This window comes from Sceloporus occidentalis, unplaced genomic scaffold, assembly GCF_023333645.1.
Source record: "Sceloporus occidentalis isolate IW3139 unplaced genomic scaffold, rSceOcc1.0.p SCAF_3, whole genome shotgun sequence".
In the NCBI taxonomy this organism is placed as follows: domain Eukaryota; kingdom Metazoa; phylum Chordata; class Lepidosauria; order Squamata; family Phrynosomatidae; genus Sceloporus; species Sceloporus occidentalis.
In genome coordinates this window covers 55,930,818-55,953,604 of record NW_028316983.1, presented here as the reverse complement: position 1 = coordinate 55,953,604, position 22,787 = coordinate 55,930,818, and the positions used below count along the sequence as shown (strand labels likewise).

General features: G+C 38.3%; 1 protein-coding gene across 4 annotated transcripts in view; it reads left to right on the top strand.

Annotated features, from left to right (window-relative positions):
• LOC149315959 (SLIT-ROBO Rho GTPase-activating protein 2) overlaps window positions 1–22,787 on the top strand; it is a 256,991-nt gene that overhangs the window by 197,054 nt on the left and 37,150 nt on the right. For all 4 annotated transcript variants that reach the window (XM_089514493.1, XM_089514494.1, XM_089514492.1 and 1 more), the window contains 5 exons: window positions 2,425–2,452; window positions 7,841–7,868; window positions 11,528–11,588; window positions 16,996–17,073; window positions 20,194–20,328. In XM_089514493.1, coding sequence (XP_089370619.1) covers window positions 2,425–2,452; window positions 7,841–7,868; window positions 11,528–11,588; window positions 16,996–17,073; window positions 20,194–20,328 — 330 coding nt within the window. The remainder of the gene's footprint in view (window positions 1–2,424; window positions 2,453–7,840; window positions 7,869–11,527; window positions 11,589–16,995; window positions 17,074–20,193; window positions 20,329–22,787) is intronic.

The window sequence follows — 22,787 nt, the reverse complement described above, 5'->3', positions numbered from 1 at the left end:
TGGGTTGTGGTGTGAAGCTCACAGCCTGTTGGAAGCTGGAATAATTTGTCTGACACCATTAGTGAACCAAGATGCCATCAGAAATTATGTATCTGAACACCCATGAAAATCCCATCTGTCCAGCATCTGGGTAAAGGAAGGCTAGGTGATCAAGATGCCATGACACCATGAAATTCTCTGTTCATAGAACAGTAAAATTACACACACACACACACACACACACACACACACAGGTGTGTGTTTTTGTCTGTCTCCATATAACACTCAATCTGCCTTCTGTGATAATTCCATTCCTGGGTCGTTGCTGACTGTGTCATTCCAGCATGCTTAAGGCACCATTTAACCTCCCTGTGCAGCAGACTCCCTGATGGCAAAGCTATAAGAAAAATCAATGTTCTTAAGTCAGAAGATCCTCTATTCCACGTGCTATTTTTTAATGCTTTTTGGACAGTTTGGAGCTAAATTGCTAGTCCTCTGAGTCGAAGCTGTTTTAAAAATAGTAAGATAAACATACAGTAAATGCTCATGTATAAGTCTAGAAATTTTAATTAAAAATTGACCCCAAATACCAGAGTCGATTTATCCATGGGTCAGTGTAAGTACTGTATTTTAACTCTTATTAAAAACAGAACCATCCCCTGGTGAAAGAGAAGAGTGTAATCTGTCCTTGAGGCACTGACCCCCCTCCTCTCTCTCATCCATTCAGCCTTTAGGGTGAGTCCAAACAGTTATGCCTGCTGGAATTTTGTAAGTTCTTTGGTATTGTTTTCCTTTGCTTCATCCTTTAGATCCTTAGTTACAATTTATCCCCAGGTCATATTAATATCCATAATTTTGGCCCCAAAAACCTGCCCTCGATTTATATATGAGGTTGACCTACAGTCGATGTACAATAGTTATCTGGAAGGGCAAGGAAGTTAGAATATATGTGTATGCATATGTGTATGTATATGTATGTGAATATTTTTCTCTAAGGCAGGGACAGAACTCTGCATATGCAGGAGATACTAAATGTTAATCCTAAATCCAATTTATAAGTGCTATTGAATTAGGGAGTGGGTTATTGAAATCTTTTAATAATGTTGGCTCTGCTTCATTGTGTGAGATTGCTTGGCGGACTGTGGAATATGTCTGGTTGTCTAACTTTGGAGGAATTTGGTATTGCTTTGTGTCTCTCCCTGCCCCCACTGCCTTGCGATTTCCGCTAAGGTGACATTTGACTCCTTTTGCAAATTACTTTAATCTGAAGATGACAAGTTCCGTTAATAAAAAGTACCAGCAGGTCTTTCAGTCTGCAAGTAATTATTTCCCTACCTTCCATCTGCATTTGTCACTGTAATACTAGAACCCTTTGATGTTGCCACAGCCATGTAATTTATACGTATGAATATTCTGTGATGGAAATGGGACAGATGGTAAGAAACTCTGGTTTGGAATAATGTTATTATAAATTATGCACTATTCTAGGTAGTTGAGGATCATATTGGGAGGGGAAAACTGACTGTTCAAAATGTGTTATTTATTTTCCATGATCAACAATTAGCCTCGCTCCCATCACATCTTTATTTAAGCTTAAGCTGTCAGGTCAGATCTTTCAACAACAAATCAACAACATTCCAGTACAGAAATCAGCTTAAAATCTGTCTCAATTGTGATATGTGCCAGATAATTTGTGTCTCCTCTTTTTTTTACTGTTAACTGCACTCATAAAATATTATCTGTATCAGAACAGACATAGTGGTTTGGTCCCTTTCTTTCCAAGCTAAAAGAAGGTTAGTGGGATGATTTTTTAAAAAAATAATTATGATTACAGAAAGAACCATTTAATTTTTATTTTTTATTTTTATACAAACCATTATGAACAGAAAGAACAATTTAAAACCATGATTAGATTACTGAAACAAATATGGTGTTAGAAGTTGTGCCTGTAGGCTAACAAATTCATGAATGTTTTCAGCCTCTGAGTGATTTCATAAAATGATAATCTCTCTTCCCTACTAAGTCCCCTGGGAAGAAGGCGGAGGGAGAGATGGCATCGCTCTTTTTAGCAACAGACATCAACAATTAGTGCACCTCTAGCAAACTAGTGTTTTTTTGTTTGTTTTTTAATGAAACTTGCAGTGCTTTTCAAAGAAAGAGTCCTTAAGCAGCTTGGAGCTGTTTTGTACATTTCCTGGTCAGCCACCAAGGAGCCTTGTTAACCGGGATGGCTGTCTTAATCACAATAACAGCAGTGCAAGAAGGAAGCAGCTGCCCTGTTGCACCTTTGGCGGGGGGGGGGGGGGGGGGCGGGGGAATAAAACTTTTCCCCAATTCCCTCTTATCTCAAACTGAAGTCAGACAGTTCCTCTATTCTTTCTCCTTGCTGCAAATTTCTGCTTTAAAAAAGAACAACATACTGTACATGTATTTTTCTCTTAACAGGTCAAAGGACTGACTGCTCCCTTGCCAGGTAGGTGTGACTGCTAACAGCCTTTGTTGTTTCAGTGTTGTCCAGTAATCCAAACATTTTTTATTTTATTTATTTTTTTTATTTAGGTATTTATATCCCGCCCTTCAGCCCTAATGGCTCTCAAGGCGGCTTACATTTATTATTTTTAACCAGACACTTCCCTGCCCGCAGGCTTACAATCTAATGTTATAAATCTAATTTATGCTAAGATACCTTCACACTTTCCCCATTTTGGTGCCACTTTCTTTCTGAAAAGCCAAGCTCAAGGCAGTGTAGGTTCATATTTGGAAACCTATCAGGTAGCCTCCCAAAACCCAGATATAATGTAAGAACATACTGTAATTTACAGATTAAAATATTGCCCTACTGAACAATGTAGTTGAAGAATTTGCGATCTCTATTTTTACAGAGTTACTGCAGTCAGGCTTATATAGAATGTGGATGGATTCAGATTGTGAATAGCTACTTTGGCCATTTGGCAAAGACAAAGTTAATCGTTTGGGGAAGAGGTTCAGAGAGAGAAATAGGAACATTTGTTTTATTGTTCAACATCCAGGTGTAAGGGCAGGACTGGATATTACACTTGACAATGTGGTTCCCACCAAAAGAGGAAGCCCATACCAACTTGTTTTCCCAGACCCATAAACTTTAGGCAAACACACACATTGTAAGATTATTGTGTTTTGTCCCTCTCATCGGTCTTTGACTGCTTCTAGTGGGAGCTGGAAAATGTCATTGGTGTGTGTCTATAAATGGTTCAGGGAGAAGAGAATTTGTCACAGGCCTGTCCCATGTTAAACATAATGTGTAGTTAAAATTTGTTATTATTCTGGGGTGGTTTAGTTTTGTGTGTGTATAGTTTTTAACTTTTATATATATTTAATTGTAAAATGTGATGAGTGTCTTTTTAAAAGAAAAAAGCATCTAATAATAAATTATAATAATGGTTCCACCCTAACAAATTTGCTGCAGAGGGAATCCCATGCTAATAAGTGAATATGTAGTAATACATCTTCTTTTTTCCCAAGACAGACAAGACACAATTGGATTTACCCCTGTTATGAGAAATAAAGAGCCTTGAAATAAATACTTGAAGGGCTTTTGATTGCTTAATGGAGGAGGGGAAGGATCAGTCATACAAGGGTTTTCTTTCACTTTGTCCCATTGGCCTCATCTGGTCTGACATGGAATTGGATTGCAGCAGTGAAGAGAATAAACGTTTTGTTATAACTGGGCCCAGTATCAGTCATACTATCATAAATGTCACTACATATGTGGAAATAATAATAGAAAAAAATGATGTTTAATTGGGCCTTCTGTGAAGTGTTTCAAATCTCTGAATTGCCATTCTATGTTGGTCTAGAAGTCAAGGTATATTCATGCATATGAGATGTCTGTCTTTCTATGTCTGTGGGCATGACTGCTAGCCTTTCTAATAAAAGGAGAGTTATTATTCCATATCTGGAGTCATTACTTCACTTTACATTCCTCATAGTAAAGCAGAGCTGACAGGTCCTAATTAGAGTCTGACGTCTGTAATAATAAAATATTATTTATTGTGGGACAACATTAAATATAGGAGTATCATTCAAAATGAAAGGTTAAACTGTGCTGCATTGCCTTTAAGAGGAATTTGCTATTTTTAAAATTGTAATCATTTCAGTTTGCTCTTTGCTGATTTTTTTTTCTTGAAGAAATAATCACAAAATTAAAAGTGTCATCATGATTCATAAGCACAGGCAAGATTGCCTGTATTACAAATTCAGCAACCATCTGTTCTGGCAGTGAGTTGGGAGTGTGTGATCCAGGAACTTCTCAGTAGCTTGTATCTTCTGCAATTCATTTTGCAGAAAAATGATTGACATAGAAGTAAAAATGGAAAGAAGGTGAACAAGTCAAAAGGCTATTACAACTGGTTTGAATCTGCATTCATGGGTGAAGAAGGGGCTCCTTCATTACAGGTGGACTCTTTCAGATTTCACAAAATTTTTGCTTAAAAATTTTGGGTGGTTGAAGTCAGAATTTTGACATATCAGTAAAATGCAGAGCAGGATAGCAGCTGTGTTAGTGCATTGATGGATGAAGTCATGAGCAAACCCAGAGTATTGCTCTCATGACCTAGATGTTAGCTTTATGTTGGGAATATGTAGATTTCCCCAAATCTGTGGCACTGTGTGAGGCTCTTTTCCTAGCTCTTGGTGAATGTAGGCTTAGATCCATGAATCTCTGATGCAAGAGAAAGTGTGAAATTGGTTATACTCAGTGATAAAAGCATGTGCTTCGCACAGAGGAAGTCCCAATCCTTCCCCAGCATCCCTGGATAGATCAGGGAAAGGCCTGTATCTGATTCTTGTATAGATCTCTTTCATGTACAAATGAGATACAGGAGGTTTTTTCCCTTGCTTTGTCAAGTCCTTTTAAGTCCCATTGAATGACGAGTAGAACTAAGGAGCATGGCAAAAGAAGAAGAAAAACCACATTCAACTTTGTTGTGAAGTTTTCACATGAAGGCATGTCAGCCTCTACATGAAAGAGATCTATATATGCTGAATGTGACGGTTTCTCTTCTGCCATTGTCCTGAGTTTTACTTAATCCTTCACATCTCTTAGGTTCCAGAGAGGCCTACATTATCATATAGATCTCTTTCATGTAGAGTTGATTACCTTTTTGTGAGATCTTCATAACAAAGCTGAGTACAAAGGGAATCTTTTGCTATACTCTTTAATTCTGTTCACACTGAGACATGCCCTTTCAGACCTAAGCAAGTGAATGAATAAAACTAAAGAACACTGCAAAATAAAAATAAAAAAGACATCTCAGTTCAAGAAAGAGATAGGCTGAATGCCATGGGAATTCTTCTTCTGCCATGTTCCTAGTTTTATTCATTGTCTTGTACCCTTTTAGTCCCAAGGACTGAGTGTGTAGAAGTAAGGGACATGGCAGAAGAAAATAGAATCCACAGTGAGCCTGATTGTGAAAATCTTACAAGAGGACATTTGTATGAAAGGGATCTTAAATGCTGATTGGAAAGGGTTTATTATTTTGTTATTCTCTTTAGTTCTATTCATTGACTTAGACATGCCTTTTTAGGTTTTACTGAGTGAGCCAGAATCACATCTAGCTCCGTTTCTTTCTTCTATCTGAGTCAGGTTTGGAAGTGCACAAGCTGGCCCTATGCCTGCATACAGTGGTGGACTAGATGAAGGCCAACTAACTAAAATCAAATCCTGACATGATGAAAACTCTGTAGCTGTCTGGTTCCTTGGTCAAGGAATTTACCTTTCTTTGGAAGTGTTATTCTGTTGCCCCTGCATGGTCAAGTAGGGGGTGTCTTTAGATTCATCTTTGTTGCTGCAGATCCAGGTGCTCTCAGTCACAAAGAATCCATTACCAGCTTTGCCTGGTGGAACAACTGCAACTGTTACAGAACAGATGACCAGGCAATTGAAAGACTGTGTCTCCCAATATGAACTTGCCAGAGTTCTTAAGATCCTCAGGAGAAGGCTTTCTCTTGGCCTCACCACAATCACAGGCTTGCTTGGTGAGAAGACACAAGACAGCCTTCTCAGTGGCTGCTTCCACCCTCTGGAATGCCCTTCCATGGGAGGCTAGCCCAGCCTCCTCAGTGCTTTCCTTTGACCGACAGGCAAAGACATTGGTGTTTAAGCAGGTTTTAAAATATAAGGGGGGTGTCATATGTTTTATTATTAAACTTTTTGTTGTTTTTATAATAATTTTAATGTGTTTTATGAGGTGTTTTTAAATTTTGTTGTAAATGTTTTTAATTTACTATTTCTGGAAGCCATCTCGGGCCCCTCTCTAGGAGAAAAACAGTATAAAAATGAAATAAACAAATATAGCCCACTGTAGTGATCCAAAAATTGGTAGCCTTAAAATTGGATCAGTTTGTTGGATTTTATGTGAGGCTGCTTTTGGTTGGAATCTACAGCTAATGTAGGATGCAGTGGTTTGCTATGACACATGTGTGACTCCTACAATGGACACTCTGCAGTAGTTGTTAATTAGCTATCAAGCCACAGTCAAGGTGTTTTTCTTGCTTTATGAACTGCTTAGGACCAGGTTTTCTAATGGTCCTCTTTCTTTTATATTGGCCAATTTAGCTTTTGTGTTCTGAAGGGGAATTGTTAGTTACAATTGGCCTTTTGCTAGTCATTTATTTAGTCTTGGTGCAGAGGAGAGTTTTCTCTATTATGCTGATTATCATGTGGAATGATCTGTCTGAGATCAGGTGGTGCTTAGTGGAATGTTTCTGCCAACATTTGGAAATATGAAATGTATGCCTTGGGCATTTTTCTTAATGTCTAGCGGTATTTTACCAACTGATTTACTGTATTGCTGCTGTTTGTATTGGTTGTTTTAGTTGTATTTTATTGTGACTTTGTGAATATGTTTGAGTTTTTAAAGAAAAGCACTATATAAAATTTCTTAAATAAAATGAGATATATTGGGCATGTTTGTTCCTTCTCTCAGTTGCATGCAGCTCCATCTGACAGTACAGTTTCTTGCACTTACAGTGAACTGCTCTTGAATTTAGTGCAATCAGCTTGACACTGATCTGTTTTAAAAAGGATATGAAAGAATCAAATCTCCACCTCATCCACAGCAGAAAAGGATTAGTGAAAACTTGAATGCCTATTCTAACTTCTTTGGATCATGCATCCATATCTGAGAATATAAACAGTAATCATGAGACCATTTGTAACAGTGAGCTTGTTATTTCAGTGTGATTTAATTTGTCCATCATTTTTCTTTTGTTGAGCACATGTTTTAATAAAGAATCATTAATAGGTTTGTATTAAACGCAGAGAGGAGAAATCAATTTGCATTTTCCTCATCCTTGTGGCTCAAAATCAACCAGCAGAACACAACTACCTTATCCAGGATGCTGCCTATAAATTATCTCTAACTGACATCAGAATGATGGGGCTTTATAATGGGTTTCTCTACAGTTGGAAACAAAAGTTTAAGTATAGCCTTATGTTAGCAATAAGCTGTGTTGTGCCCATTTGGACATTACACTGCTTTTATTTTAGATCACTCAATGTTTCTAAAAGTCAGAAGTAAATCATGGGAAATAATTCTCTGCCTCCAGCTGCACAAAGAACCCATTATTATTATTATTATTATTATTATTATTATTATTATTATTTAAACTTCATTTATATAGTGCTGTTGATTTACACAGTGCTGTACATACAATTAAAAATTGATAAAAATGAAACCTGCATATGGCGTACATTCCATTTATATACCAAGTGAGCTAGTATTTTGATTACCAAGTGATTATCTTGACATATGCCTTTGCTTTCTCTTCCTCTGCTCCTTCTTCCTCTAATGATGGTTTACCTTGCTGTTTGGATCATCAGCAGGCGCAGCTCTACCATAAGGAAGCAGGTAATAGACACATCTTACAGTTTCAAAAGATTTGATGAAGTTGTTTTTATGGTTACCAGGTGTTGTTCCACTTACACAACATGGTTTCACGGAGGGAAAATAATAGGACCAGCCAAAATTGCCTTGTATCAACTAAAAATAGTTTGAAAGTGCAGCCTTTGAAGGGGAAATGTACACTATGGGTACACAGTAGCTGAAAGGGGCTACCTTGTTAACATTAATTTCACACAAAATGTTGGAACTAAAGTTATTTAGGCGGGAAACAGATCCCTGGGAAGTGAAGGGCAAAAATCACCAACCGCTTATGTTACCTTTTATTGCATTTCACTGGTACACTGCTTGAAATTATTTTGTTTCCCATTAGCATGAAAACATTCTAACTGCCCCTTTCTGTGTGCACAAATGTGTGTACATGCACACACGAACACATGGACACACATTTTCTTCCTATGTTTTATGGGCTGAAATATCTGACTTTGAAGCTGTTGCCCTCTAATAGATGCGATCTGCATATACTGTATTCTCATTTTTCATGTTATGTTTCTCTACTTCTTTGGTTTCCTGTCATATTTATATTTTCTGACATGAGGCAGTGCTCCTCTTGGATTCTTTCTTCACCTTGCTGGATAGATTTTGATGTATGTGTACATGACCTACAGGAGTAAGAGACAATTCACAATCCTTTTGCCCATCATAGACGACTTACAACATTGCAATTTTGCCACAAAATGGAGAAGCTATATCTTATCATAATGGAGCAATATGGGAAGAGCTGAAATTTTTCTCAAGGCCACTTTTGACTTGAAGCTTCATTGCAATCACTTGTTTGTTTGTTGTTCCTATTGATTAACTTGAACCATGCAGAAATATAAGATTTAATTTAGCCAGAAAGTAATCTGTTTCTATTTTGAAGTCAGTTCTGTATCAGAGTAACAAGCTCCATGTGTTCCTTACTGATGATAAAGCCGGCAATTTGCTTTACAGACTTCTTTCACATTGAAGAAATTAAAGACAAAATATTTTGCTGTAGCAAATTTTTCAGATAGGGCATGCCAGAATTCAGGATGTTGTTTTCTTCCAAACCCAGTTCTTTGTTGCATTCATATATGTTTAATTTCATGTTTGTGTGCTATGAATTTTTCCCCCTTTTGGAACGAAATGAAAGGTTTTATGGCGCCTTTGATTGTATTTATTTTGGTATACATTATGCACATGCTAGGAAAATCATGGCAGAAAGGTTTGCCCTGATTTGTATAATTGCTTCTCATTTCCAGGCTATACAAATTAGATGCTCTTTTATTTTATAAATGCTCTTATAGAAAAACTTGTTTCCTGTGTTCTGCTCATTTATCTTTTGGAAACAGGAATCTTTGGTGAGCGTAAAAGACTTGAGTTTGGGAGATGACTGTTTTGCTTAAGTTTTTCAGAATTACTTTGTAGAAGCTGTGATGTCAGGTGAAAATCATGTGGGCTGTCTGATATTACTGAACCACAGGACCCAACAGTGCTAGTCAGCATAACCAGTGCTAAGCAATGATAACTAAGCAATATCTGGCGGACCACATGATTTCCCCCTCTGCTTTTAAGGCAACTTGGTGCACTCCAGGTGATTTGGATTCCAGTTCCCATAAGCCCCAACCAGCATGTCCAGTTGTTACGGATTCTGGGAGTTGTAGTCCAGAAGTATTACTGTCATTAGATTGCCTATCTCTCCTCTAAAATCTCTCCTGTACACACCTGCATTTAGTCAATTCAATACCATGTGAACTAACATCTGTCAGTTCAGTAACATTTGACTTTAAATGCTCTTCTTGACTAAACTGATATTTTGTGAGTCTTAGCCAATTCTCTTGTTCTATGTTTTCACTGGGCCCTCATGCAATCACTTTTAGGTAAACTATCCCAAGATGTGTGCCCTCGAAATAAGTTATTCCAATAAGGAAAGCATGACTAAATGGGCATGACTTTGATGGAAAGCGGGGGGGGGGGGGGGGGGAGATTAAGCCAAGGATTCAGAAGAACACAGTGTTATTGATATGCACAGGTACATACTGCATCCTCTGGCAGGATCCCTTGAAATGGAGACTGTATCAAACAGTCCCAAAGGAAAGTATGGATAAGTTACTTTTTCAGACTTTTTTCCATACTAACACAACTTGGAGATTTAGAGAATTGTAGTCCAAAAGCTCTGTTCCTAAGTGGGAGCACATTTTATCTTCAAGGTAGCTTTCTCTGTCAGTTGAATAACAGTTACTTAACTGATGAGAGCTAGTATGGTATAGTGGCTTGAGAGTTGGACTCTGAGGGATCAGGGCTTGAATTCCTGCCATGAAGACCTACTGGGTGACCTTGGGAAGTCACACACTCTTAGCCTCAAAGGAAGGGAAAGGCAGGTGCCCTTTGAACAAAACTTGCCAAGAAAACCATGCCTTAGGGTTGTCATAAATCGGAGAACAAGGTACACCAATAACTAATGGGAGAAGAAAAGGCATGCATTCAGAAACTTCATGGCAGAAGGGGAGGAATGTTCTCCTGTCTTGATAATGCCAGCACAGAAAGATTTGGCCTCCCTCCAGTATTCTTGCCAAATGCATACTTTTTACCATTGACTGTATCAGGAGCCACAAAGAACCAAGCCCACCTGACTCCATTAACTCCATGCTGCTTGATAGCTCCATCGGGGTGCCATTTCTTGGCCATGTTGATGTGATGCATGGAACACATGAATTAGCTTTTATACTGTACAGTAAATATGAGTCCTTTTAAAAAAAAGTTCCACAGTAAATTTTTAAAGCCTCTAAATCTTCTCCAGACCACTTCATGTATCTTCAGTAGGAGACTGGTCCAGTTATCTGTTTCTCTCTACAAAGTATTTATAAAGAGCATAATTGTCTTATATGCAAGCATAACTGATGAATGGACTAATGTTAATAAGAACAGAATTAATGAAAAATGGCAGCTTCTTGCCATTTGAAACAGACCTTGACATATAAGTAACATATTTAAATGTACTGTATTACTGAACAATTTATTTTAAAAGGCTTGCAGTCAATCATTTCTGCCTTGATATTACCTACTAATTAATATTTTGATACTTGTAATTATGTATTTGAGGAAACACCTGTGGAGAAAAAACTCCTTTCTTAGAATATGAATAGTCTAACATTAACAGTAGAAGTATGCCAAAACTAAGCATCTACGTCGAACCTTTGTAAATTATACCTAAAGATCTCCTGCTCACATTCTTTTTTTCTTTTTCTTTTTTCTTTTTTGTACTATTCTTCAAGACAGAATATATCTGACTGGTAGATTATGGTATTGTAGTCCAATGCTTATGAAGGGCACCATGTTGGTAAATTGCTGTACTGTAAGAATGTGTAAACATTCATCTTTAGGTGTAACTCTTTAAGCTTAATTCTTCTTAATTTATGCCTATGAGTGTGATCTAGAAATTTAAATTACATATAAATTCAGTTATAGTTCATATTTTCTTAGTGCATTTGTACAAAGAAAACATGTAAGCACAGTGTAATGGGATGCAGCCCGCTGTTGATGCTTAAAGTTCAAAAAAATATGGATTTCAGAACTGCATAATTTTCAAAAGCTGCAAAATAATTTAACTATTCTTTTCATCATGATTTTTCCCCTTTGTTGCTCAGGATTCCAGCCAAGCAATTCCCTTGGTAGTTGAGAGCTGCATACGATTTATTAGCAGACATGGTAAGTTTGGAAACAAGTGAAGAAAATAGTAGTACAAACAATACATGGTCTTATGGCATCTTGGAAATGAATAAATGTACACGGTTGGTCCTTTTCATGAAATAGATGAAGATGCATGAAGAGAAGTGTTTGACTTCTTTTGTTTCACTCAGGTTTTTTTAAACCCAGTTAAATCATAGTCTGGATTTGGGGGCAAACTGTGCTGCTGTATAAGTCTGGGTCTGTTCAGTGCCTGAATGCTTGGTCCCTCTCAGCTTCCCAGCCATTCCCCTGAAGTAGTCTCTTGCACCTAAGAATCATGGGCTTTACTTTTTCACATGGAAGGGGTTGGACGTCTTGTTCTTTGCATCAGGCAGGAAAGCATTCTTAGTAAGCCATCTTCACAATCTTGAAATTCTGTCGTGGGAAAAGAAGTGAAATAAATAGAAATCAGGTTTGGATTTAAAATGTACACTGAGATAGGGCAGATATAAAATAAAATAGCACATCTGTTTTGTGACCGTTTTCAATATTTCTCTTGCTGATTTCTTTTGGTTTACTTTGTTATTATACTGCACCCTAGAAATTTGGGTTGAAGAATGGTCAAGTTGTTTAAATGGGAGTGAACCATTTTTAAGCCCACAGGATGCAGCTCAGATTGCACCAACCCCTAAAAAAGCAAGTGACCAATATGCCCTCTGGGAGAAGATGGGTTGAGATTTTTTTAAAAAACATGCATGAACAGGAGCGTGTGTAAATTCAGAATAGCTGCTCCCTACAGTTCACTAGTGGGGGAGCTTCAGGGTAGTCTGACAGGTACCAGGGCCAGTAAAAACATCCTTCAGGGTTACATAAGGCCTTTAGGCCACAAGATTATCATTCTATTTTAAATAAATGAATCTCAGTCACCTGCACAATAAAACTTTCAGAGACCTGGGGGGGGGGGGGGGATTAAGTCTACTAACTTGAATGCTGTCTATTAATACCATCTATCACAAAAATGGCTGTAGTCTCTATTCTGTAGTGAGGTGGACAAAGTGGAGGCTCCCCAGATCTCCCTTGTTCTGGAACCCCCTCTTCATACAGGTGAATTTCCTCTCTTAGCAGCTTGTAGGAGCAAATAGTTTAATTCTATTTTAATCCTCTCTTTGTATGATTTTAATTGTATTGCTCTTTTAAATTGAGCCTCTTTGAGTCCCAATTTTGGGGGGAAAGATATATAAAATATAATACAGTAAGAATGAGAAGCTACAGTTCACCTTTGAAGTAGAAGTGAAATTTTCACTGCTTTCAGGTTTTGTTTTCCTTTGGAAGACAGTTTTGGCAATCTGAGCAGCACCTCACAGGTACCATTTTATTTCCCAGGGAATGAGTGTATTGGACCTTCTCGTAAGTGGTGGAGTGCCACAATATAATTGACACCATTCATCAGCAGACTGTGTGCTCAGATATAGGACCTTACCGCACAGGAGCTCCGCGGAACGGGATGAGAATGGAACAGAAGGGGCCGGGGACAAGTGGGGGATGCATTTTACTGCACACAGAAGTCCCTCACCTGTTCCGTTCCCTTCCGTTCTGTTCCCGTTCTGTTCCAGAGAACGTGATTTTTGAGAACTGTTCATAACAGCTTTCAAAAATCACCTCCTCTGGAACGGAAACGGAAGAGAGGGGAATGGAATGCATGAGGGACTTCCTTGTGTGCAGTAAAATGCGTCCCCCACTCGTTCCGCTCCCTTCCTGGCCCCTTTTGGACTGTTCTTAGCCCATTGCAGGAGCCCTGTGTAGTAACGTCCATACTATTACAGGTCAAGGTGTACAGACGTATTATCTGTATAGGGCTGATTGAATTTCTCATTCTAGAAAAAAAGAAGAAAGACATAGAATGTTGAGGTGTGATATATTTCTGTGAGTTAAGAATATGAATTTTATTTTCCTTATGAACGAAACGTACAACAGCCTTTTACTAATATCTTAATTACAGTTTGGTGAGAACATCAGGAACAAATTGTGGTCCATGAACCATCCCATTTCTAGTCTACCTTAACAGTAGAAGTATGCAAAAACTAAGCATCTGCATTGCTTTGTTATATAATTTGCATTCAGACCAGATTCAAAATGATATTTCTCAGCATAATTGAAAGTGATTTTGTAAAGCTCAAATAGCCTAGGAATGGGATATACGAAGAACTACATTCTCCTGTACAAACGTACCTGGAATTTAAGATCTTGGAGAAAGGGCCTTTTCAATATCCTCCCAGTATTTTAGGGGTGTTGGGCACACAAATGACAATATATAGATTTTGTAACTCTTTCTGTATAGACATTCTCTACTCTGCATAGACAGTCTTCAGTGGGATCATGGAAACTTTCCAAATTAAATATATTTTCAGGCAGTTAAGATAACTGCTAGTAGGTTTTTTAATTGATTTTCATTGTTGTTGGCTCTCATGCTGCCTTGTTTTAGCTGCCCTGCTAAAATGATTTAACTATTCTTTTCATCATGATTCTTCCCTTTCTTGCTCCTTTTCTTGTTTTTATAGTTCTTATATATTTTATATAGTTATTTTACTAACCCCCTTGGAAATGCAAGTTGACATTCTCTTGGTTAGTCTCAGCTAGAGCAGACCTATTCAGTCGAATGTTAAGTCGCCACATAAGTAAATCCCATTGATTCAATGGATCTGCTCTAGTGAGGCCTAAAATAGAATTTAGGCCCTAGTATGGTAAGAGAAAGCATAATTTATATAATGTATAAACAGATATATTACGATAAGATGTATTTGGTTTTCTGTTATACATGTATTAAAGTGTAAAGTACTCGTTAATGATCAGGAAGTTGCCCTGTCATAAAATTCTGTCACCAATGACATGCATAGGCTCCCCTTTAGTTTTGAGATTTCATTGTTCATTGCCTCCAAAATCTGAAGCAGAGTAGGATGCATGAATTTATTGTCTTCATAATAAAAGAAACATTTATAAAACTGTAGATTGTCATAAACTAAAACATACATAGATGAAATTCACAGGAAATAAGCTAGCCTCTGACATAAATAAATAAAAAAACAGTACAGCAAAAGGGAAATATAATACATCAGTGAGAATACAGAATTAAAATAAATAGCTGAAGATCAAAGTACCCCATATTCCTGGACAAATTTTTATCTAATCTCCTTACAGCTAACACAGACATAGCAATTTTATGTGTAATCAAAAGCTTTCTTACCAGATAACAAATAGCAGATTTTCTCAAAAATTGTTACAAGCTGCAATTCTTGACAACAATCTATAATACAAATCACCCATAGGAAATACAGAGCTGGATCAAAAGACCTTACCTCTAATCAAAGGGTCTTTCCTATTGCCAAACCAAATTCAATGTGAAGTCGAAGGCTTTTATGGCCATCATCCATAGTTTTTTGTGTCTTTTTCGGGCCATGTTCTAGGAGAGTTTATTCCTGATGTTTCGCCAGCATCTGTGGCTGGCATCTTCAGAGAATGCTGACATGGAAGAGAGGGGTGTGTGTGTGTGTGTGTGTGTGTGTGTGTGTGTGTGTGTGTGTGTACACATACACATACATACATACATACATACACACACACACTGTGTAACCCTGGGTACGGAGGAGTGATTCCCATATTAATCCGTGTATTGTTCTGTTGTTGATGGCAAGGCCTCAGGGTGGGAGGATATGCAAAGAGGATTAGTGTCTGTTCAGTCTATATATAGTGGACATAGGAATATAAAATGCACTGCAATCTTCAAAATTGCTGCTCTCGCACACACACACTTGTTGTTAACTGCCCTTGAGTTGGCCCTGACTCATGGCAACCCTGTGGATGAGACATCTCCAAAAACCCTATCCTCCACTTCTCTGCTTAGGTCCAGTAAATTCAGGCCCATGACTTCCCTGATTGGGTCCAGCCATCTGGCGTGCAGTCTGCCTCTTTCTTCTTCTGCCTTCTACCCTTCCTGGCATTATTGTCTTTTCTAACAAGTCATGCCTTCTCATGATGTAGCCAAAGTATGACAGTTTCAGTTTTGTCATCTTGACTTCCAGTGAGAATTCAGGATTAATCTGTTTAAGTACCTATTTCTTTGTCTTTTTGGCTGTCCACGGTATCCTCAGCATTCTTCTCCAGCACCACATCTCAAATGAATTTATTTTCTTTCTATCAGCCTTCTTCACTTCTCTCACATCCATACATGGTGATAGAAAATATAATGGCTTGTATTGGGATTTATATTGATCATTTCCAGTCTGATGGCCACCATTTTGATTTCCATATTTGTTGGCATGTTTTAGTTATAGCTAGAGTTGATTCTGTCTGTGTGGACTGTAGCAGTTCTATTGGAATATTATCTGCTCCTAGTGACTTGTTCTTCCCAATATCTCTTTTAGTAGTTTCTACCTTGCTCTCTAAGATTTGAGGTTCATCTTCATATGATTCTTCTTTCCATGCGTTCTTAAATTTTTCTTCCCTTTATACATTTTCTGTGTATTGTTTCCATCGTCCTTTTATTTCTTTTTGAACCTGTCGTATGTTCCTTTTCTGATCTTAAATGTATCCCCACCCTTGGTTTGAAGTTTCCTTCAAGTTCTTGGATCTGGAGGAAGGGGTTTGTCATTGTTTTTTCTATTTCTCTGCATTGGGATATAAATTAAAGTAGATTAATAAAATTAAACTGGTTTAAGTTTACATTTATAGTTCTTAGTTTATAATTCTTTTTTCTCATAGATATATTTCCAATAGAACAATTATTTGAGACTGTTCCACGCTGCCTGTCTTTCCCCCTCGTCGGTGCCACAGCAGCCACACCATGCGGCACCAATGCGTGCCCTAAAAAGAAGTTGCCTAATGGTGCTTGTGAGCATTGATGATGATGCTTCCGGTGAGCGCCATTTGAGCGCAGGGACGCCCACGCATCATTATTGCACGCCCTGTGTGGACGGGACACCGGCAAGATGGCACACAGGCTCCACTAGAAAGGCTGGCCGCATATGGACACCCAGCCCTCCAGAGCCCTAAAATCAGCCCTATGACGGCGCTTTTGGCCATCTGTACTAGGCATATAGTATCATTTTTGCCATTTTATTTATATATTACTGAGTATATTATATATTACTAAAGGTGATTGGACAAAGATAAGGGATATGAATGTCTTCAGTCATCAGGTATGGGGGCAATGTGTCCCCACCCTGGAAATCCCCCTCCCATCCCCTCCAAAGACACTAGCAGTTCTCTAGGTTAGTCTTGTATTGCACTTCTTCATTAGCTTTACAACAATGGAAATTAATGATTTTGTAGTTGTGCTATCGACTTGTGCTTATTTGCCATAACAAATGCTTTTACAGACAGACTGCTGCAAAGATGGTATGTGCTTAATAATTTCTGTTCCCATTGATTTCTCTTCCTCTTTTCTTTACAGGTCTGCAACACGAAGGAATATTCAGGGTGTCAGGATCTCAAGTTGAAGTGAATGATATTAAAAATGCATTTGAGAGAGGTACATTTTGAACTTTGCCTGTATGGAACATTCATTTTTGAGGCATATTAGTTCATGAAACTTTAAAATAGGAAACTTTCCTACAGTGTTTGCAGGCAGACTGTCTCCACCCCCACCCCAATTCTCAGTAACCTTTGACATCAAAAATCACTTGGGATTATGTTTTCTGTCACATTACCCTACAAACTTCAAATGGAGCTGCACTCATGCTTTGTCAGATTGTAAGAAGGTATAGATTTTGAAGACATGCGGGCAAGTCCAGTCAGGCTTCCTTTATTATTTCATGGCTGACATTTTCTGAAGTTTTTGTAATAGATACAATTTCCCAAGACACATTGGCTCCAATCCTACAATGCATTAAGTTAAAGAAACTTGACTTAAATACTAAATTGAAGGGTTATTCTCAAGTCATTGCTGTTACATTATTTCCAAAACATGGAACCCACATTCACCAGCCACATCATAAAACTGTTCTTAATAACAAACAATATTTTATATTTAGAAGGTCTGTCTAGTGGGCTTTGGGATCCACTGAGCTTTGGTTCCAGGACCTCCACCCCCGCCCCTTGGATAGCAAAATCCATGAACGCTCAATTCCCATTAGATACAACAGCATAGTAAAATGGTGTCCATTATATAAAATGGCAAAACCAAGGTTTGCTTTTTGGAATTTATATTTTTAAAAATATTTTCAAGCCATGGATACTTGAATCTGTGGGGGGAAACATCCATGGATATGGAGGCTGATTGTATGAACACACTACTGTGTCAAATTCATATGAAATGGCTGTTCTAGACTGGATACAATTCTAAATTTGAATGTATTGGTATCTAACAGTAAAATTACAGAGGTTCATTTGCCTAGAAATAAAATAAGATTTTGAGAAATGTATTTGTGTCTAGTTGCTGTGTGTGGGTTAAACACATATGTCTAAACATATATGTCTATAGGAGCCCTGGTGGCGCAGTGGTTAAATGCCTGTACTGCAGCCATTCACTCAAAACCACAAGGTTGCGAGTTCAAGACCAGCAAAAGGGCCCAAGCTCGACTCAGGCTTGCATCCTTCCGAGGTCGCTAAAATGAGTACCCAGACTGTTGGGTACTTAGCTTACTTACTAATTAGCTTACTTGCTATTCACCGCTATGATCTTTGGAATAGCGGTATATAAATAAAACAAATTATTATTATTATTATTATTATTATTATTATTACTGGGTTTATGGTTTTGGCCTACTTGGAGAGAACTCCGGTGTCACCCATCTCCTTTATTTTCTTCCTAAAAATATTTAGTAAAGTATTTTGCAATGTTGTGTGTGGATTCTGACTTCTGGGTTACTTAATGGTTTTTTAAAGGCCTTCCCTAGATCTGAAACAGCTTTCAGCAGAGTTGGTGATCACACATGCATATCCCATGCCCCCAGATAACAAGCTGAAGTTATTTTGATTTTTTAAAAAAGTTTAAAATGGGGGTGGAGCATGTGGAACACTGATGCTACCCTCTAAGTCGGGGTGGGCGAAGTGTGGCCTGCACCCCTCCCCCCAGGTCAAAAATATTTTTTTTTTGTAAAACCTTTGTGTGTGTGTGCTCTAGAATGCCCCCATATGCACTCTGGGATGTGGGGGGCATTTTTTTTCCAGGAGCTGGTACAGCTCTCCAAGGCCTCCTAGGAAGATAATGCCTAACCTGCCACAGTTGCTCACCCCTGCTCTTAGTGAGGGGTGAATGCAACCCCTAGACCTTGAATAGTTGACCACTCTAGACTTGCACCAATGAAATTAACAATAATGTCTGAGTTTGTTGTTTCATTAGGAAGTTTTAGTGGTAGTTGTTACAGGGAATATTAATGATCTAATTTGTAAATCATTTATTTTATGTTAAGATAATAGCTAATTACCTCTGTCATGATAGATTTATACTGGTTTACTTTAAGGCTTCCCCATCATAATATCTGTTGTTGTTTGACAAGTTTTCTCTTCTTCAATTGTAATCTTTTTTAATATGTTTTGTTTTAGTCAAAAATAAAATCAAGTAAACTAGTTGGCTAGAGACCTGAGTACTAATGCAATTGAATAGGATTACCCAGGTAGCACTAGCTAACTTTCAGATCATGAATGCATGATTCTAGATATTGCCCTCACTAGCTTCCATGAAATCAACATAAATACTGTAGTCAGAACTGCCAAGATAGGAAAAACTATATGAGAACCCTGTTCCTTTCTCTTCTCCTATAATGCCAAGTGCATCACACTGATGAAGGTGGAAAGTCATATAACAAGAATTAAGAGTGGGTAATACTGAAAGCATACTCTGGCGCGTTACACACCGCCATTTCAGATGTCCTCAGGATGTCCCAGTTTGAAAAAGGGGCATCTCTTCTAGACGCCCCTTACCCTGTTACGGACAGAGTCTGTAACAAATGGCAGCAGCCGTTCCACACGGCCACCGCCATTTTGACGTAGCGGACGCTCTGCGTCCGCACGTCATAGCCCAGAAGTGACGCCGCGAGTGCACGTTTTGGCACTTGCAGCGTCTCTTCCGGGTTGCCGGAAGGAGCTCGATTTTCGCGCTCCTTTGCAGCGCGGAGGAGTCACATGGTTTGGCTGCTGCGACTCCTCTGCGCTGCAACCGGCAGCGGCCTGAGACCACCCCTTTTGGGTGGTCTGTAACGGGCCTCTATCCAGGAATTTATTATCGGTACCAGAACCAAGTGTGCCAGTCCTTTCATTTAAAAATTCACACCTTTGTTCCCATCCCCCATAAACTGCAGCACTCTTTTTCCACAACCTAATTTAGGAGTGGAAACGTCATTAGTTGTAAGACAATGTTGCTATTGTTAGACAATTTAAACTCAGAAACCCTTGGCAATTTAGAGCAAGTCACTCAGCAATCACCAGAAGATCCAACTTCTGCCTATCCGTGCTGCAGTTTTATTAACTTTATGTTGATTTGGGCGTGTAAAAGGGTTAAAAGCATTTATATAATATACACTGTGACACATTTGAGGCCCCTCCTATGATTTCTCTATTTATATTACTAATAGAGCCTCCATATCTTGTTTTTTAAAATATATAATATTTTCTGTTTGCTCTCTTTTTGTTCTTGTTTTGCTGTAACTAGGGGAGGATCCACTGGCTGGAGACCAAAATGACCATGATATGGACTCAATAGCTGGAGTTCTAAAGCTTTATTTTCGTGGGCTGGAACATCCTCTCTTCCCCAAGGAAATCTTTCATGACTTGATTGCATGTGTCAGTAAGTAGGAGAAGAGTAAAATGAATCAATTGGCAATGTGGCTAACCAATTTAATAAAAAATAAGGCTCCACTTAACAGGAGTTTCCCTTGCCCTCCTCCTCTTGCAGCCACACACACACACAGATGCACACACCCTGTCCGTATCTGTTCTAGAAGTTCTCCCAAACCTTCATAGCACAACATACTTCAGAGAGAGAAAGGTAATTCAGTCTGCCATTGGTGTCCATTCCATTGCCAGAAGGAAATCATTGGTTCTAAGCCATTGTTAATACCATAAATTGATGGGAAATATTGCTTACCACAATAAGAATATAATGTATTTTTATTTCCCAAAGAAAAGGCATTTCTGGCTCAAACTGCAGCAGGATAAAGTGTCTTCTAAAATATTTAACAGGTTTTTTCACCTTGGAATTAGAAGAGTTTCTTTCCTCCTCATTCACCTTCCTCATGAAATATTGTTATGTGTTAACATCTTATAAATTGCAGCTTTTCCATCCTTTTCATCTCAAAAATGTCTTTCCTTCTCACTCCCAGCACTTATAGGACTTAAGCTATCTTTTAAAAAAACATGCTGCTGGCTTCTCAGAACACCTCTTTCACAGTATTTCAGGAAAGGCAGGGAAGAGACCTGCGCATGGTTGTCTTTGAGCTTACTAGGATGTGGAGCATATTTTGCCTTCAAAATGCAAAGATCAGATAGGAAACAGAATCCTTCCCCCTGGTCTAGTCCATTGGCAGTTCATTTATCAGTATATGTGTGTGCATGTTATATTCATTACAAATCCCTTGTACACATGCATGCACTGTTCATGTGCCAATCCTCTCTGCTTAACAGATTAAAACAACTAATACAACTTCAGAGAGATACTGTGTTAAAGACAAACTCATCAAAAGGATGTTTCACTGTAAATTAAGCCATCTAAACAAAGCCTAACCCCTTTTTCATTTTATTTAATGTAGTGTCTTTGTGGTTTTAACTGTAGGTATGTGTGTGTGTGTGTGTGTGTGTGTGTGTATTGCAATCCAGCAGTTGTTTGTTTCTGGCTGGCTACCTTCCATAAGCATAAGAGAAGTTCCTTATGACCATATGAGATGTTCCTTATCATGAACATCAAAAATGACTTTTCTCAAAGTTAAGTTGGTAATTTACATTATCATTTCAAGGATGCTTTAAAAAAGGGGGAAAGGAAAGTTTGTTCTTGTGACTTCAAGTTTTATACTGAACTCCTTAGTGCTGACTCATTCAAACACTGAATGGCAAACAGTATATCCATTGTCCCAGTTTAAAAAGGTCCATAATGGAAGCAGACTTTGAAGTAGCATGTAGGAGAGCTTCTTTTAAAAGGATCTGTGTTTCACTCTCCCACAACCGGGTCTAAGCAGTTTAATTCTCATTAGATCAAAAGAGCAGTTTTTTGCCAAATAATTCTGGACTTCCAGGGCCAAGGATTTATGCTGCCCACTTTTTTCCCATTAGTCTACTATAGACCAGAGCTCTTTACCTCATCCTTCAGTTATGTTAATCTATCAGTGAAATAATATGTCAGAGATTTCTCCTACAACACCCATCTTATTGAGCTAAGTAATGGACTTTTCTGTTATGGCTGCTCCAGCAAAGAGAGCTCTTAGATCTTCCATATAGCTAGGTTCAAAGAATCAAATCCTGACTATGGACTTTATCACACAGGGAAAATTGGGGGTTTAAACAGCCAGTTATCCGGTGCAACATGCAATATTGCATTTAAGATTTTCAGATACATTGCTATTAAAGAGGCAATGAACAGCAACAAATCATTTTCGGGATTTCCCAGTGAATGATTTGTTGCTTTTTATTGCCTCTTTAATAGCGACATCATGTGAAAATCTTAAATGCGACATCTCGTTTTGCACAGGATAATCGGCTGTTTAAACCCTGTTTTTGCCCTCTTTCCCCCCATGTGATGAAGTCCTTAGTAAACCAGGGCCCCTTTTACACTACACAGTTATGACATGATGATTTTCATTTTAATTCTTGTGGTTGCATCTTATGGAATCTTACAATGATTTATACATGAGGTTGACTTATAGTCATGTATATACTGTACAATAAGCCCTAAAATGCCTAATATATAACAAGAAAAAGCCACCAAAAACAAATGGATCTTTAATCTTTTCCTGAAAGCCTATAAGGTGGTGACATCACAGTATCTCTCTGATGTTGTATTAGTTGTTTTAATCTGTTAAGTAGAGAGGATTGGCAAATGAACAGGGTGTGCATGTGTATAAGGGATTTGTAATGAATCTAACATGCACATACAAATACTGATACTGCTAGCTGGATTTGTAATTGGTTGATCGGCCAAACCCAAAGGGTGCTTAGCAATGGTTCCTCTTCATCTTGGAGAGAAGTAACCAGTGAGGTGCCGCAGGATTCTGTCCTGGACCCAGTACTATACAACTTCTTTATCAATAACTTGGA